The sequence below is a fragment of the Lemur catta genome, chromosome 9, assembly GCF_020740605.2.
Source record: "Lemur catta isolate mLemCat1 chromosome 9, mLemCat1.pri, whole genome shotgun sequence".
In the NCBI taxonomy this organism is placed as follows: Eukaryota; Metazoa; Chordata; class Mammalia; order Primates; family Lemuridae; genus Lemur; species Lemur catta.
The window spans coordinates 66,495,813-66,515,463 of record NC_059136.1 but is presented as its reverse complement, the minus strand read 5'-3'; the positions used below and the strand labels follow the sequence as shown (position 1 = coordinate 66,515,463).

At 33.8% G+C, this 19,651-nt stretch overlaps 1 protein-coding gene across 2 annotated transcripts in view; it reads right to left on the bottom strand.

Moving 5' to 3' along the window:
• The window catches only part of NBN (nibrin), a 37,884-nt gene that overhangs the window by 3,514 nt on the left and 14,719 nt on the right, over nucleotides 1–19,651 (bottom strand). The window contains exons 8-14 of one of the 2 annotated variants that reach the window (XM_045561467.1): nucleotides 15,746–15,843; nucleotides 13,365–13,494; nucleotides 10,023–10,301; nucleotides 7,552–7,996; nucleotides 5,353–5,436; nucleotides 3,864–4,019; nucleotides 1,801–1,914 (exon numbers count right to left, since the gene is read on the bottom strand). In XM_045561467.1, coding sequence (XP_045417423.1) covers nucleotides 1,801–1,914; nucleotides 3,864–4,019; nucleotides 5,353–5,436; nucleotides 7,552–7,996; nucleotides 10,023–10,301; nucleotides 13,365–13,494; nucleotides 15,746–15,843 — 1,306 coding nt within the window. The remainder of the gene's footprint in view (nucleotides 1–1,800; nucleotides 1,915–3,863; nucleotides 4,020–5,352; nucleotides 5,437–7,551; nucleotides 7,997–10,022; nucleotides 10,302–13,364; nucleotides 13,495–15,745; nucleotides 15,844–19,651) is intronic. The other variant, XM_045561468.1, reaches the window with a different exon arrangement.

The following is a 19,651-nucleotide window of genomic DNA, read 5'->3' as shown; positions in this document are numbered from 1 at the left end:
TGGCAGGGGTGCTCATATTAAAGTTGTAGCACAGTAAAGAAAAAAAATCAGTGGGAAGAAAATCAGTTTTATTTCAATATATTTTATCAAAATCATTAAGTAAAATAGTATTAAGAAACAGAAATGTCTCATGTTACTGGTATTTTTCAAGGGTCTAAGAAAACCACATCCCACAGTCTTAAAATTCAAATCAGGTTGGATAGAGTTTAAAGAATTATGCTTGATGGACAATATGAAAATATCCTAAATTCAAGGGAACTCTGGGAACTGACCTAGTGATTATGAAAACTGGTAAGACTAGTCTGCAGCAGAAAGGAGGGCTAAAAAAGAACAAAAGGCAGGGAATACGCAAGAACACTAGCTGGGGCAAACCTCAGGAAATGAGATGTCAATATAGTAGCACATGATGTGTGCGAGCAGTAGGCCATGCAGCAAAAGACAGTCAAGTCTGGTGAATAAAGCCTACCCACAGCACCTAAAACCATGCCAGCAAAAAGAGAAGAGATTTAGTGAAATAAATCTAGAACACAGTTCCCCTCTCTTAATTCCTAATGAAATAAAGACAGAAAAAAGTCAGCAGCTGTATCATTATTCCTCCTCTCCCATCCAAAACCAACCAAACAAAACCTGACAGCGACAGTTAATCAAGAAGAATATGAGTCCGTGCCAGAGACTTCAAAAACATGGCTGTGTAAAGAACCAAACGATTTTGCGGCAACTGATTCCTAATGCTGTCCAACCCATTAAGAAGTGCTACAGAACTGGCCAAACCTGAGGATTCTTACTAATGACCCAAATTGGGAAAAAGTACCCTAAGCAGAGAAAACAATTGCCGGTGGGCTGCTGGGAAGGGACTAATGTCATGGGAGGTGAAGAAATGGGAATGACACTGACCAAAGGCATCGGCTCCAGGAATCCCTGACAAATTGGGTAAACAACCTAAAATGCTAGGTTATTATTCTCTTTTGGGATAAGGTATGCTTCCTGGTACAGGATATGTAATTCAAATCCCAGGACAGAGATAGCCCAGCCTTTCAATAAAAGCTGCACTCTAGCCTGGACAACAAAGAGAAACCCTGTCTCAAAAAAAATTAGCAAGAGATTTAGAAAAGAATGAAAAAGACTTTCTGTGATGAAAAAATGCAACAGGTTGAATTAAAACTCAATGGACGGATGCAATACCAACCAGAGTTGAGAAGAGAAATAAATTGGAAGAAAATCTGAATGAACTACCAAAAATACAATCCAAAGAGATGAAATAGATAGAAAAGAACTTAAGACACATGGAAAAGAAACCAAAAAAATTTAACTTATGTTAAACTGGAATTTCAGGAGATAAGAGAGAAAACAGCAAACAGGTAATATTCAAGAAAATAATGAGAAATTTTCAGAATTGCTGAAACACAATTCCCAGATTTAAAAAGGGCAGTCTATTTACATTCTATGTAACTGATATTTTGTAATATTCTCCAGATAACGATATGGCCAACCTTTTAATTATTATTAGTTTCCTTTTAAATTATTACGGCTTAATCTTCTTTTCCCCCTTTTACCCCCTCTACATTAGAATGAAAACTTACTTCATTTGTTTAGGTCCCAGTTTTTTTCAACTAACAAAGATAAATCTAGAATTCTCTTAAAGAAGTGTTAGGGAAAAGTAGAGATTAATCTTAATGCTCTGTAACTCAGGAATTTTACTGAATGATCTTAAGTTTGGTTTTAAGAAGAATTTGTTCTACGGAAACCACAAGAGACCAAAATGCAATTCAAACAAGTCTGTGGGCCTCATGTCTTACTAACCTCCATTTCCTGCCTTAACCATTCTTCTAATTCTGTATTCTTTCGAGCATGATGAGCTATTAGATCTGATCCTCCAATGATGTGTGGAAGTTTTCCTGCTCCAGGAAATGTGATCTGTTAAATAATAAAAGTAGTGAGGTTCAACATATTAACAAATTAAGATGACTAGTTTTTAAAAAGCTTAAAAAGCAAAGATTGTAAATCATGCATAATCTAAGTGCCAGAGATGTTTATACTCCACAAAGGTGAGAGAGAGAGGTTAACTCTGTGCTAGACCCATCTGTTTTTTGTCCTTTTCTTTTCTAGCTATTACTATTTCAGATTTGGACATGTCATTGGGATTTATACACTAAAAAGAATTTAGGATTTTAAATTTAAAGTTTTTATTAAAAAATGACCCTAGTTTATCATTTAACTCATGATGAACATACACTATGATTTAAAGCATTATATTTTGTTCTAAAGATCTCAAATTTTAAGCCCTTTCTAGTGTTGATGGAAATTTAATCTTTTCAAAATTTCTCAGTTTATAGGTCTCTAGCAGGATATGTTGGATGTAAACAATTTATACTTTTAATTAACATTTTAATTGTTTACAAAGAGATGCTTAAAAAAAGAAAATTCTATGCAAAAATACTTATCAAACACATTGCTAGTATTGTATTTAAGAAGTAATAAATCCTTAATATTTATGGGACATGATTTTAAAATTCTAATATATGAAGTAGTAAGGAAATTTTAAATTGGTTTTCATCATTAAGCAGTATTTTAAAAGTACAAAAAGAGCCATGTCATGGATTTGGAGATTTAAAGAAAACTCATGACAAATTCCTTCATTAGAGGCAATCTAGTCAAACATCTTTCTATAAAAATTTTAGTTTGAATTTCTTCTATAGTTTCAAAACAAATTTCTTGCTTAAGGATATCAGTATTTTTATGGGTTTTAAATCTTTCTAAACCACTTTCCAGAAGTTTGTACTACCTTATACTTCCTCAGAGCTATTTTTATACCACTTCTGTCCCAATAGTGAATTGAATATTATAGCTTTTTCTTTGGTAACTTAACTAATAAAAAAATCCTTTGCATTTTGATTTCTTTCACAATGAGATTTTGTAACACAACATTAAACATGAAGTAAACATGCAGTAAGAATGCCCTTGTGCTATACAATATGAGCCACAGCTGTGGGGTGGGAAAAAGTGGTATTAAACAAAAAGGTATATCATGGTGCCATGCAAGTAGGAGATATTTCCATCTTCCTCCCTAAGTAGAAGAAATTCTTCTCATCAAATGGAGTTCAGAACCCTTTAGGTAACTGTCATAGTAGGCAGAAAACTAATTTAATTGAGAAATGTTAATAGTAAATGCCCACACTGGAGAGAAAAAGCTATACCACCTCACAGTCATGGCAAGAATTGTACAGATCACGCTATAGAGGGAAGCAGTTTTCTACAAAAATTACTTGTGAAATAATTACGGTACTCTGATCAAATACATAAGCAAATGCTAGCAGTTAGTAGTAGGTCTGGAACAAGAAGCAAATATCCCTGAACAAACAACAAAAGAATATAGACTGAATCAGAAATATTCTTTTAACCATACTGATAAAATAAATATCAGTTCCTTAATGAGAAGAAACTCAGGTCTGATGGTAATACGCAGTGTACATATTTTTATTTTGTTTTCATTATTGTATATGCTGTTATTTTAACAAATTAGTCCTGAGCTAAAGAACCCCTTCAAGTCACTGTAGATCAATATTAGAATGACAAGAAGGACCCTGTCATTGTAGACAAAGCCACCTGCTTAAGGTGGAGAAAACCAGGTAAACAACAACCTGTAAAGAACTATCTTGATGAAATCTGTTTCATTCTAGGGGTCCCATATAATCATGAACTGTCAGTTCACCTCCTTCCTAGATTAATTTTTTCAACTGTTTTAAGCAGAAGAAATACCATCAGTTTTCAATGTAAACTGTTTTTTATTATTGTTCAGTATCAACGGTATTTCTAAAAACATTTCAAACACTGCCCTCTTGTGATACAGTTAAAGAAATACCTACCTTTTTGAATTTCTTGAAATTCTTTAGTTGGCCATAGTCATTATTTACAACAGATGGACTTCTGGAAGTAGCGTTCTTCACCACCAGTGATCTAAATTCAGTTAATAACACTTTGCTTGGAAGCATGTCACTATTGTCCTGAAGATCATCATTGTTCTTAAATGGGGTTAAAATATATAAATAAAAAGAGAAAGGGAAAGTTACTTGTCATTTAGGGGTCTACAGAAGAAAGTTCAAATACTTGAAAAAATAGTAAAAATGGTTTATTTCTGGTACCTCAGCTTTTATTTGGAATCAACTTTTACCTATTTCAAAACCAGAAAATTACTTACTCAAATGCTCTGTAACTTTGGAAACATTTATAACATACTCATCTGTGATAGAAGGCTAAAACCACACAGTATTTTTAACTTAGTAGCCTATTCTAATAAATATCATCTCAATAAATGATTTACCTCCAGGTATATATATTTTAACATGAAATCTCAACACTGCTTCTTTTCATTAAACTTGTACACTGAGATTATTATATATTTTGTTCTATAAGTCCTCATCTACTATATTTAAGCTTCCATGGATTCTCAATAGTTTGTATTTTTAATAATTTTGACACCTTAAAAAAAAATCAATCATTAATTCTCGACACACTATCTCATTAACTGACAAGCTATGTTAAGTTCAAGATTAATAGTCATTAAATCAGCCTGAAGATTCTTCCTATTATCATTCAAATGCTGGATGAGATTTTTTATTTTTTGCTTTATGCTATTTACTGTTAACTATCTAGTCAGTTACAGATCAACAGTGTTACGGCTGTTTAAGATGGACCATCTTGGTTCCTTTAACTGCTGAACTATATAATTCATTGGAAATTGCTAACAGGTCTAAGATAAAGGCAGGAATAAAAAATGGGGAAAATCAAAAGAAAAGGTTCATCTGATAATGACAGCAAGTAATCAGGACATCTATTAAATAATAGCCTAAAACTTTTATTTATTTATTTTTAAAAACAGTCTCTTGCTATGTTGCCCCGGCTTATCACGAACTCCTGGGCTGGAGTGATCCTCCGGCCTCAGCCTCCCAAGTAACTGGGATCACAGACGTGAGGCCACTATGCCAGGATCATTAAACTTTAAGAGTTTTCAGGTATTTCACATTCATTACTCTATTTGATATAAACAACCACCCTGCTGGAAAAGCATCAAGCTCATTTTATTAATATAAATAAAGTACTTGAGGTTCATAAATGTGAAAATGACTTGCTCAAGGTCACATACTTATGGAGTGGAGGGCAGGAAATTATACCCTGGGTTTTCTCTATACTCTTTTTACTGTATTATGGTTATAATATGATCTATCCATTTATCTATTTATAAAACAAAATTATAGGAAGAGAAATCATCCTAAGGATGTAAAAAGACAAAAATTGATGAGATGATTGTCCTCCTAAGTCAAATCCTTACAAAACTTAAATAAGTAATTTCCTCACAGATACTTCTTCTTTCATTGACCACAATGATTCTTTCTTGAGCTCACATTTCTTCTCACATTTCTCTCCAATTTCATTTTCTTGCTAGAGAAATAAAATAAAATAAATTGTTCATAGGAGTTATGGTACCTTTCTTTCACTCCCTGGCCTTTTGGCTAAAATCAAGTATAAAATAGTACTTGTCTAAAAACCTTACAGACATTCATGCTCTGACCCAGTCATTTTAATTTCAAGTACCTTTTCTAAATAAATTATGAGATGAAAATAAAATAAATGTAGAAAGAAATATTGCAGCACAAAGAATTGGAAATAATCCAAATTCATATAAATTACATACTTAGAGAATATTTAACAATATAGGAAATGACCTAGTATAAATAAATTTAAAAATGGCTACAAAATTGTATTAACAGTTAATTCGAAGTCTTCAAAATAAGATTTTTAAAAAATAGCAAAATATTAACTTATGGTTGTCTGTAGACGGTAGGATTATCAACAAATAGTCCATTTCCTTCACTTTCCACATTTCTATATGATCATGTGTTACTTTTACAATAAAAAAAACTTTATAAAAGAATTCTATCTAAATTTTGTTTAGAATGGAATCTTAAATCATCCTTAATTGTTCAAAATATTTGTCTGCAATAAAAGTGGAGACTGCCTTGTATATATTCATAGTATCTTTCACATTAACATACCTTAGACAAAACTGTATTACATAAACAGCATTCTAATACTTTCATTAAAAACTATAATTGCCTTGGGGGCATATTATTTTACATCAAATATTCAATGATACAGTAATAAAAATTTAAAAAAGGAAGTTGTAAAGAAAGGGCAGAAAAACAAATGTACTTTGTGCTTATTCAGGGAATACAAGGAATTAATGTTTTTATTTGTCAACAGTCAAGAATAAATATGTTATAAAGTCGAGTTTCTGAGAAAATCCCTTAGAAAGTGGGGAGGAATTCAGCTGGAAAGGCCTTTACCCTGTGCCCTCCCCACCATGTTCTCTGGAAAGCAGACTTGATGGCCAGAGTTGATGGCCATCTTATACAGCAGAAAGACAGACACCTAGGAAATGAATATCATGGAAAGCAGCTTTGATTATCTACTTCTATTCTTTTAGAAGGAGAAAACCCCCAAAACTCTATCTTATTCAAGCCACTGATTTTAGAATTTTTAAAACCAACAAAGGAACTCTTAACTAACATAATGATGGAGCTTTTTCTGGGAAGAAAATCAGATATATTCAATCAGGATCTCTGGGGCTTTGGCCCGGGAAATCAGATTTTTAAAAAGCTCACTGGCTGACTCTGATGCAGCTGATCCACAGGAGGGCATTTAGGATTCACTCATAAGAAGTAACAAATAATGAGGATTCCCTGCTCTGTATGAATATGCCAATATATAGGCCAAAGAGACGTACATTGTTTTTCCAATAGGCGTTATAGATTTGCATAGTCCTTGATATAGACTAAGTTCTCAATGCTAAGCAAACTGCCTACAACTTCTAATCACTTAATCTTTAATCCTTTCACTTATTCCTGTCCTTATCCTGTAGATGATATAGAAGGAGATGATCACAGCCATGAACAGTGGAGCTAACAGATCCATGTGGGCGATCAGAATATAAATTTTCCTTTCATCAGGTCTGTGCTCTCATCTAATGAGCTAATCAGTCTACAGATAGGTTTAACTTTCTGATACATACAGGAAATAATTTGAAGAGTTTTCACAGACAAAAGTAAGAAAAATTATCATTTATGAAAATAGGATAGGACATTAAAGATCTAAATGAAAATAAAAATTCCTAGTGGTTTTATGTTTTACTCTAAAAATTTATTCAGTAAATACTTTGTTATACCAACTTCCTTTATCTTTCGTTTCTGTGCCTCCTCTTTATTCTATTAAAGCATCTCATATACTTACATCATGGCCAAATGGTTTTTATCATAGTACAGCCTAATCTGGAAATCTACTACAACGATCATGTGTAATAGTTTTATTTGTTGTCATCTGTTTTATTCTATTGAAAAATCACTGTATTTTTAACATTTACTTTACTGACCAACAAATTCTCATACTTAATGTGTTGAAGACATTAGTGGATGCTTATATTAGAAATATAAAATCTAAAGTACTTTTTAACATTTTAAGTTTCTATTTGTAATACTGCTCATTAAAAATGTTACTTACAGATATTTTGTTACTTTCTGGTATCACTTCATCATTAAAAGTGTCACTTGTTTCTATATCCATCCTTGCCCTTTTTCTAACACTGACATCTTCCTCTTGTTTTTGAACTTGCACTTCAATTTTTAACTCTGGTTTTGTGTCTTTGAATAACTCTTCCAATACATCATCTTCTATAGCCAAATCATCAATTTCTTTTCTTTTATTTGATCTTAGCTTTTCTGTAGAAAGAGCTATATTGGCAGAATTTTTCACATTGGAATTTAAATCTGTATCTGTAAATAAGTTATCTGATTTTTCATCCATATTTTCATTCTGAGATAGATACTGCTCCTTATTTTTCCATACTGAGGGTGTAGAAGGTTGTGTTTGTTCTAAAAGGGAACAAGACATTTCTATTCTTGCTGATTTGCATGAGGACATTTCTTGATTTTCTTCATCCCTTTCCCTGAGATTTAAAAAAGAGAAGAAAACAAAACCAGATAATGAACACAACTAAGTAATCTTTTAGTTTGGCAATATTCATAATTCCCACCATTTAATTCACAGTGTACTCTAGATTTTATTACTTAACAATATCAGTGGAATCAACAAATAGACATTTGAAAACAGTGTACAATTCACATACATTCTGCTGTTTTCACAGAACTGATGGACCCTGTGGCTAAAGCAGTATGGTGAGCTCTATCTTCTCTGTGGTGAAGAAGCAATAGTTGATAAAGCAATTGTACGAAAAGGTAGAAAAATGCAAAAACACAAAGGAACTGTTGCCCAGAGACAGCAGCTTACTTTACAATGCAGGAAACTTGTGGGCAGGGAAGAATTACCTTGGGAATATAATCTGATGGGCTAATGAGAGATGGATTCAAGATAATAAGTCAGAGTGGCTAAGTCTAGAATTTGGTATTGACTGTATACTGCAAACACTATGTGAATATATCACTAAAAGTTTTTTATAAAATATTTTATCATTCACTCAGTAAGTACTGAACACTTTATGCAAATTGTACTAAGGCCCACAGAGGATATAAATACTTGGAACTCTGTACTCCAGGAATTTATTGGATTCATGATGAACTGGAACAGTCAAAGTGATATTTTATTAACACTAATTTAATGTCAGGGTACTGGAAAAACAAACCGATCAAGACATTCCTGTAATAATTGAGGTGGTTTGGTTAGAGATTCAACCACAGAGCTGGCAATAGACGGAAAGGGAGGGATGGAAAAGGCACTGGAAATAAGAATCAACAATATGGATTTGGGAAAGCAGAGGAGAAAAAGAGTCAAAGATTATATAACAAGGTAAACTACTAAACACATTCAGTGAGAGGACAGAAAAGGTTTGTAGATCTATCATTTGGGATAACAGCAGGAAATTCGTGTAGAAAAGCAGAAGTGAAGCTTAAAGGTAAAGTTAGGGCCAAATATATTATTAATCATTTGTAATAAAGTTACAAAACCTGAAAGTGGAGCATACAGAGCATGAAGATCAGTAGGAGGAGGAAAAGAAGTCCTCAAAGGGCAAGTCAGAGAGGCAACGCAGACAGGAGAGGGCGCTCTCACAAACACTCTGAGGAGACCACAAGGACAGCTCAATGTTACCAAAAGGCCACTAGAACTGGCAATTGTGTCAACAGTTAACTTCAAGGATGTCATTTCAAGATGAAATACTGCTAGTTAAGCGATAGTTCATGGAGAAATGGGAAAAATAATAATAATCTTTCTTGAGAAGTTTAATTAATAGTGACTGTACAAGACAAAAGGGAGTAGCTGGAAGAAGAAACCAAGTTAAGGGAATGTTTTCAAAAATAAAGGTGACGCCGGGTGAGGTGGCTCACTTCTGTAATCCTAGCACTTTGGGAGGCTGAGTCAGGCAGACTGCTTGAGGTCAGGAGTATGAGACCAGCCTGAGCAAGACAGCAAGACCATATCGCCACAAAAAAGAAAAATTAACTGGGCGTGGAGGCTGTGGTGAGCTATGATAATGCCACTGCCCTCATCCCGGGCAACAGAACAAGATCCTGTCTCCCACAAAAAACAAAAACAAAAACAAAAAAAACCATGAGACTGAGTTTTAGAAATAAAAAATCTAGGATGATGAACATATTAAAGTTACTAGAAATTGAGAAAAATAACTGATGGAGTATGGTCCTAGAGGGATGGATTAAGAGAGGTGATCAAGAGAAATAAGCAGAAAGGTGATTTTGGAACTCAGATGTGAATAAGTTCTTCTTCAAGAGAAGTGCAGCAAATAAAACAACAGATAAGCTAAGGTGTAGAAGAAAGATGGAGAATCTGTCTTATGGTCTTAGTGAAAAAGGAGATTAGGACATTTCTGAGAAGAAATGAGATCAAAGGGCCATAGTTTTCCATAGAAGCAGAACAGACTAAAGACAATATCATTCTACAATAGTATAAAGAAATTAATATTTTTTCAGAGACATAAGAGAGATTATAAAATAAAAACACACCTTTTTTTGGTAGATGGCTGAAAGTAGTTTTTGATGGAGTTGGTCTGCCGCTGCTGGGAAGCTTGAACTCTACTTTTATTGACACCTGAGAATTTAGTTGGTGAAAGCTGATAGTTTGAGATGTTCACCTTAACCTGAGTATTTGATACTATGATATTATTATTATTAGAGCTTGTTTTGGGAGGTTCCTTTATAGTGGATGTTTCTTGTGAAAGCATTCTGAGGTTTTGTTGCATTCTGGAGCTTTTGATTTCTTTTGGCTTTTCACTGAAATCCATACTGTAGCAAAAGAAAAGAACGCAAGGTAAACAATCAAGTTTACAGCAACTTTCAACCAGAGATAAGGATCTTTAAATGGTTCTAATGAAATATAACTTTAGAAGATAATTATCTTTAGATAATAAGTCAGTGAATACATTTTACCATCCCAAGAAAGTAGCTCCATTGTCATCTAAGCCTGCAGTTCCCAACCCCTGGGCTGTGGACCAGTACTGGTCCGTGGCCTGTTAGAACTGGGCCGCACAGCAGGAGGTGAGCAGCAGGTAAGTGAAGCTTCATCTGTATTTACAGCTGCTCCCTATTGCTTGCATCAACACATAAGCTCCTCCTCCTGTCAGATCAGTGGCGCATTAGATTGCCATAGGAGCCTGAACCCTATTGTAAACTGCACGTTCGAGGGATCCAGGTTGTGCTCCTTAGGAGAATCTAATGCCTGGTGATCTGAGGTAGAGCTGGGCAGTGATACTAGTGCTGCGGAGCAGCTCCAAATAAAGATTACCATTAGCAGAGAGGTTTGACTGCACAATAAATGTAATGTGTCTGAATCATCCTGAAACCATCCTCTCCACCTTGGACCATGGAAAAATTGTCTTCCATGAAACTGGTCCCTGGTGCCAAAAAGGCTGGGGATCACTGATCTAAGCATCCTGAAGAGGAATGATATATTACTCTAATTCATCCCCTACAGCACATATTGTCAGGATATAACAATTTCCAAACACATAGAGAATATCAATCAACCTAGTATTCTATTATAAATTAAACTAGGTGATAATCCCACGTAATTTTTGCTTTGTTTAAAATTTTAAAATAATTTCCATATACAAATGCTATAATAAAAATGGAAAATCAGCATAATCTCCTATCATTCTATTAACACATACAATGGGGTATTTAAGGTCACTTTGGATGAATTGATATAGTTATATTGCAGCCAATGGCAGTTTCTAGAATAGAATTCTAGACTACCAGAAAAATATTTTAAACACACATACACAGAGTTTTACAAAGTATGGTTACATTAGAAACTGCTTTTGCTATTTTTATTTCACAAAAAAACAAGAGGTAAAGCTGTCGTTCAAGCAACTTCCAAAACACTAACAGTTTCTCTTTAAAAAGTTAAATCTGGCCTCAATATAAAACACGGGTACAGTAAAAATAAAAATAAATGTGGTCTAACATAGTGATATTTTAAATACTTTATTATGGAATATTTAAAATAAAAATATTTAAATGAAAAAGACCACAGAATACAAGAGTTAACCCTTTCCATTCAAAAAAACAAAACAAAAAACCCAACACCCCTCTTCTAACAAGAGAACCTCTGAAAAACTATCTTTATGGACAAATATTAAGTATTTAGATAGCAGGATAGATACATATAAAGTATCTCCAAAATTATACATAATATTCAAATATAGTCAACATCATACAGTACAAATACATTTATTTTAAACTTATATCCCCAGTCACAAATGAAGTTGTATAATTCTTTTAGTATTCCATGTACATTCGCAAAGAATGAAAAAAATTATCCTAGATAGGAGCTGGCCAACTATAACCTATAAGCCAAATCTGGCCTGCCATTTGTTTTTGTAAATAATGCTTTCTTGGAACACAACCACCCTCATTCAATTATAGTCATGTGCTACATGATGACATTTCAGTCATCATAGATCACATATATGTTGGGTTGATCCGTAACATGAGGAAATATTCCTATTGCTTAGTGACATTATAGTGCAACCCATTATGTGTTTGTGGTGATACTGGTATAAACAAATCTATAGCAGTCATATGAAAGTATAGCACATACAATTATGTATAGTATATAATACTTGATAATAAATGACTATGTTACTGGCTTACGTATTTACTATATTGTATTTTTTATCATTAAGCATATTCCTTTTACGTATTAAAAAAAAAGTTAACTCTAAAACAGCCTCAGGCAGGTCCTTCAGAGGTATTCCAGAAGTAGGCATGGTTATTATAGGAGATGACAACACCATGCATGTTATTGCCCCTGAAGACCTTCCACTGGGACAAGATGTAGAGGTGGAAAACAGTAATATGGATGATTCTGACCCTGTGTAGGCCTAGGCAAATGTGTGTAATTTGTGTCTTACTTTTTAACAAAAAAGTTTAAAAAATAAAAAAAAAGAATAGGAAAAAAGTGTATAGAATAAGGTTATAAAGAGAGAAAATATTTTTCCACAGCTATACGATGTGGTTTTGTTTTAAGCTAAGTATTATTACAAAATAGTCAAAAGCTAAAAAAATTAAGTTTATAAAGTAAAAAAGTTATAGTAAAATAAGATTAATTTATTACTGAAGAAAGAAAATTTTATTTCTAAAAATTTAGTGTAGCCTAAGTGTACAGTGCTTATAAAGTCTACTGTTGTGTACAGTAATGTCCCAGGCCTTCACATTCACTCAATAGTCACTCATTGAACTCACCCAGAGCAACTTCTAGCCCTGCAGGCTCCCTTCAAGGTAAGTGCCCTATATAGGTATACCATAGTTTTACTGTACCTTTCTATGTTTAGACATGTTTAGATACACAAATACTTACTATTGTGTTATAACTGCCTACAGTATTCAGTACAGTAATATGCTGTACAGATTGGCAGACTAGGAACAATAGGCTATTCCATATAGCCTACGTATGTAGTAGGCCATACCATCTAGGTTTGGGTAAATACACTCTCTGATGGTCACAAAACAAACAACAAAAGCATCTAAGGAAGCATTTCTCAGAAAGCATCCCTGTTTTTAAGTGACACTGACTGTTTATGTTGTCTATAGCTGCTTTTATGACACAATGGCAGAGTTGAATAGCTGGGACAGAGACTAACAGCTCACAAAGCCAATATTTACTCTCAGGTCTTTCACAGAAAATTTGCTAACCCTGTCCTAAAACATCATTTTCCCTGCCATCCCACTCTCCCATGCTTTATCTCCCAAGAGACAACTGGATAAAGGCATTGACTTTACTTCTTGAATATACTATCAATTTACTGATAGAATAATAACAATAGTTTGTTAACAAATAAGCTTTACCATGTATCTGCTTGCTCTGATTCTGTGTCAGCCACGTATGTTGTAGTATTCACTGGGACACTTCGCATTAGTTTTTCATTGACCGACAAGCCTTGTGAAAGGCTTGGTCCTGGAGTAGTTGTCTTTAATCCTGTAAATCACACAAATAAAGAGAAAGACTCACAACTGCTAGACATAAGATGGACCTTTGGTCATTTCAAACTGTTAGACTATGCCATGCTGAGGGGATTAACTGGGTGATATAGCACACAGTTGTCTCTAGTCAGTGGAGCCAACAAACACATAACAAAATAGTCTATAAGCAGCCTGTTGACATCTATGAGGCCTCATCTAAGCCAAATCATTTTAAAGCTACATCAAATCCTTTATGGTGAAGTATTATCAGCTTAAATAAAATCAACTCAAATTCTAATTTAAATTATGTTTTAAGTCAGTAGAACAAAAAATTTTATTTATTCCCCACAGAATGTGTATCTACCCAACCATCTACACAAATCAGAATCAATGTGAGTTCCATTTTTACAAGGAATACATTATTTGAAATGAAGACATGTAAAACCATTTTAGACATAAATTTTTCAGCTACCCCAGAAAACCATAATGATTACTTCATCATTTTATTTACTAGAACAGCAACTTAATTCAAGCACCACTGTCTGGAATACTTTTTTGAACCTCTTACACTGAATTAAGTGCTCCTCATTTCTGGTCCCATACCACCATGCACATCACTCTATTAATAATTCACTTATAGCCAGCTGTGTGACCTAAGTTACTTAACTTCTTTATGTTTTAGTTTCCTCATCCATAAAACAGGAATAATTATAATATCCTGCTAATAAAGTTGTTTTGAGGGCAAAATGAATTGATATACAATAGTAATTAGATAAATGTTTAGAACACAGCAAGCACTATGCCAGCATTAGCTGTTATCATTATCATCAATTTACTTATTTACTTGTTACTTTCCCTTAGTAGACTGGAATCTCCTTGACAATAGGGACTACATCTTGCTGATTTATTTCCGGTGCCTAGATCAACATTTGGTATACAGTATATATAAATAGGTTTGTAGATTAAATTGTTAACTGAAAAATTATAAAAGTTGATGTTTACTAAATATCTAAGGTAAGTTATCACCTGTCAGGTCCTCATGACATAGAATATGCTTAATAAACATTTATTTGTGATTCTAAATTCAGATATTTAAATGACTTCCACCACTTTCCCTACATGAACTCCTTAGAAGCTAAATGGCATTTCCTTGAAGACACATATCTCAGGCTGGGTATGGTGGCTCATGCTTGTAATCCTAGCCCTTTGGGAGGCCCAGGCAGAAGGACTGCTTGAGGTTAGGAGTTCCAGACTAGCCTGAGCAACATAGCAAGACCCTGTCTCTACAAAAAATAGAAGAATTAGCCAGGCATGGTGATGCATGTCTGTAGTCCTAGCTACTCAAGAGGCTGAGGAAGGAGGATTTCTCGAGCCCAGGAGTTTTGAGGTCACAGTGAGCTATGATGATGCCCCTGCACTATATAGCCTGGGCAACAGAGCAAGATCCTGTCTCAAAAAATAAAAAATTCAAAAAAAAGATATATGTATCTGGAATTTCTCTCACACACACACACACACACACACACACACACACACACACACATACATATCTGGAATTCACTTTAGCTTGCATACTTTAAAAAGAATAAAAATTATAAATGTTTATATAATCACTAAAAGAAGCATTTTATAAATCTAATCTAATGACCCAGAACAACTGATGTTTGTTAACAATAAGATTATTTACAATGCCCTTCCTGCTAAAAATACCATGAGGGCAGGAATTTGGTCTGATCTATTTACCTCTTTATTCCAAGTGTTTAGCATAATTACAGGTATATAGTAAATGTCTAAAAAATATTTGTTGAATAAATGAATAAATATGAAAAGAAAGGACAGAGACACGCATTCATTCTGTTCTCCCAAAACTGGCTGTGTTATAAAAATTATTTGTAAGTCAGAGGTCCATGACTTGGAACCCACATAAACTCACCTTGTTTTACCTTCGTCTTTATACTTGGCCCTATCTGAACTTATCATGTGCGTTTGTTTGCTTGTTTACTAAATCTTGATCTTTAGAACATAAAGTTTATAATAATAGGAATCTTGTTTACTTTTATTCACCAATGTATCTTCAACACCTGAAGAGTGCATGGCAGCCACAAATATTTATTGAATGAATAAATGAAAGTGTAAATAGATGAGTTTTAAAAGATGGTAAATATGGTCACCCCTAGCAAGTATAAGAGTAATGTATATACAGCTTATCATCAATTTATATAATAAGTAACACTGCTGAAGAATCAATAAAATAACGCTTTAATTACCTGTACTGGGCTGGCCCTCAGGATCACAGTAATTCTCTGTAGTCATGAAAATAACTGCCAATCCAATTTCTGCTTCAGGAATAGGTCTAAGACCCTGCCTATTAGAATAAAATAGTTTAAATACGACAACATATTAAAACTAGCTACTGTTATCAAGAGGACATCAAGCTAAATAAACCTTTTTCCCCCTCCCAAAGAGATATCACAGTTTTATGGTGTGGACAAAATTCCAAATACACAGGGTACTGGCTTACTCACTGGGGCACTGTTACACAGGGCAAGTACACCACCTTTTAGTGACTCAGTTAACTTTATCTGTTAAATAAGGGGCTAGACTAGAAAACATGGATCTTTCCAGTATTAAAATTCAATAATTTTCAGAATAAGAAGAAAACAGTAATACTCAGATACAACAATTGAAACAGGCTTCTGGCTGGGTGTGGTGGCTCATGTCTGTAATCTTAGCACTTTGAGAGGCCAAGGCAGGAGGATCACTTGCGGTCAGGAGTTTGAGGCCAGCCTGAGCAAGAGCAAGACTACATCTCTACAAAAAATAAAATTAGCCTGGCGAGGTGAGACATGCCTATCTCACCTACTCGTGAGCCTGAGGCAGGAGTATCATTTCAGCTCAGGAGTTGGAGGTGGCAGTGAGCTATCTTTACCCTGGGTGACAGAGTTGAGACCCTGTCTCACAAAAAAAGAACAGAAAAAAACAGGCTTTTATATACAAATCTATGGTTATTATGACCCTAAGATAAAACTTTAAAAGACAGAAAAAGAAAAAAAAAAAAAAAGAGAAAGGGGAAGAAAAAAATACAAAGAACTATACATAAGCTATATGTATATATGTTATAAACTTTAAGTTTAGTAAATCAAATCATTATACCAAATTTACATGTATTAAGGTATCTCCATATTAAAGGAATCTTATGGTAAACCTATTTTTTGTTGTTCTGTAATGTGAATGACTTGATTTTATAAAACAGATAATTTAATACAATTTAATAATAATGCTATATAGAAATTATACCTCAAATTTTAATAAAGAGCTATAAAATACTTTTAATACTCATAAGTAGGTTTTAAGTGGTTATATTAGTCTAAAAGGTCTTTTTCAAATGCTTGACTTGTTTTTACTATGTATTGAGTTTACTTAAATAGGATTCAACTATATGTGCAATTACAAAAATATTAGACTAAAAAATATCAGATTTTAAAAAACATTATAATCAAGTGATCACATATACCTACCTATAATCCAAGCAATTCAAAACTGATATTTTATTACCCTACTTAACTTTTTTGAAACTGTAAATTATACTATATGAATTAGTTATACATTGGCTACATAAAATAAAAACATTGTTATAAACATTTAATAATAATTTTATACAGAAATTATGTCACCCTAATTGGGGAAACATTGGAAGCATTTCTTTTAAAGTCAACAGTAAGACAAATGTGGCCACTATCACCACTTCTATTCAACATTGCTCTGGAGGTCCCAGCTAGTACAAAACAGGGAGCGAGAAAGAAAAAAAAGAGGTATCAGAAGCATAAGGATTAGCAAGGAAGACAGAGATACTGTTATTTATAGATTATATGATTTATAAAAAAGACTAATGATATATTGTTAGAAAAAAGGGGGAGTCTGGCAATATGGCTGCTAAATGTCAGCAGCAAACTACTAGAAGATGGAATGAAAAGAGATAACATCATTCATTTATAACAGTATCAGAGAATATACACTGCCTGGGGATAAATCTAATAAAAGATATTCAAGATCGCTACACTGAAAGTATGAAATTACATTAAGAGATTTTTAAAAGACCCAAATAAATGGAGAGAGAAGATATATTCATTGATAAAAATGAATAAGATTATATAAACTGTTAATTCTCCTCAGGTTGATTTATGGATTCAATCCAATTCCTAATTGAAATTCCAACACGGTTTTTGAAAAGATGATTCTATATATATACGGAGAAATCAAGGGCCAAGAATAGCCAGGATGCTTCTGAAGAAGAGCAGAAAGAGACTTGTCCTATCAGCCATGAGGACTTAACAGAAGTTATAGTAATTAGGACAATGTGTTCAATGTGGTATTGGTACAAAGATAAACAGATTGATCAACGAAATACAATAAAGTCAAACACATAGCCATGCATGTATGGAACTCTGATATACAACAAAATCAATTCCAGATAGACTAAAAACAAATTTCAAAACCAAAATATGGTATCAAAATAGTAGTAAACAATCAGAAAAAAATGTAGGTAAATATCTTTGTGATGTACAAATAGGAAAAGATTTCTTAAAATACAAAAAGCAGAGAAAAGGTTAATTTTTACTCTATGGTAGATGCTCGAATACCATCATTTTGTTCAACGTTGTTTCACGACAACATGGATGAGGAAAAAAAAATCAATTCCCAGCCAGGGCCGCTGTCTATGTGGAGTTTGTACATTCTCCCCATGACTGCATGAGTTTTCTCTGGGTACTCCAATTTCCTCTCACATCCCAAAGATGTGCATGCAAAGTTAATCGGCACGTCTGAACTGTCACAGTCTGAGGCAGTGTGGGTGTGGGTGTGAGCACGCATTGTGATGTCATGGCATCCTGTGCAGGGTTGGTTCCCGCCTCGTGCCCTGAGCTGCCAGAATAGGCTCCTGCCACTCACAGCTCTGAACTGGAATAAGTGGGGCAGGAAAATGAATGAATGAATGAATACAAATTACTGTAAAATAAAAATCCATAAAATGTATAATAAACACACAAATGCATAACAATAAATGATGTGGTACAAAAGTGCTCAGCAAGCCTGTCACATTTATTGTTTTTGAATTGTGTGGTGGTAGGAGGTACTAACAATTTTCACTTTGCAAATATTCACTCCTTTATTTAACCCACAATGACCACTGTCACTCATTGATGCACCAAAAATTGAGTAAATAATTATCTATCTTATTTTTATTAATCTTTATTAAATGTATGTATAGCCCACATTATTTCAGTGTTTAATAACAGAAGTGTTTTGGCTCTTTATTTAAAAGCTTGGTGGTGTTTTTGTGTAGTAAACTTTTGTTTGTATCAATCAGCCTATTGTAAAATTGGTTTTACTATATATGATTATACCTAAAGCAAAGTTTCCAAGATGTTAAGTGAAGACCTAGCATATTAAAATTAAAGTCCTTTATTCACCAATATGGTAAAAAGATAAGTTATAAAGTGGTAACATATTTTGCAAAGCACCTAAGTGGAAAAAAAAGGACTAATATCAAGAATAGTTGGCCCTCTGTATCCTCAGGTTCCGCATCCACAGGTTAAACCAGTTATGTGACATTTTTTTAAAAGACAAAATTTTAGAAAGAGAGAACAAATTAGTGACTGCCAGGGTTTAGGGACAGGGAATGGGAGGTAGGGAAGGAGCAAGGTAGGTGTGGGTATAAAAGGACATGTGAGATCCTTGTGGTAATGCAACTACTCCGTTTTTTGACTATGGTGGTGAATGCATGAACATACATACATATGCTAACAGTATACAGAACTAAATACAAACACAAACGAGTATAAACAAAACCGAGGAAATTTGTATTAAAAAAAAGAAGAGCACAACTACCTCAATGGAAAGCTAGGCAACAGACATGAGCAGGTATTTCACATAAGAGGAAAAACAAATGTCCAATAAACATTTGAAGAAGTGTTAAGTCTCACTGGTAATCAGGGAAGTACAAATCAAAATCACAACATGATATGATTATATATCCATTCAACTGGCAAAAATGAAAATGTATGACAACACTAAGTGTCGGAAACAACGTCCGTCTACTTTATCTCTTACATACTGGGGAAGGAGTATAAAGTGGACAACAGTTTGATACCACCTCCTAAAGCTGAACATTCCAC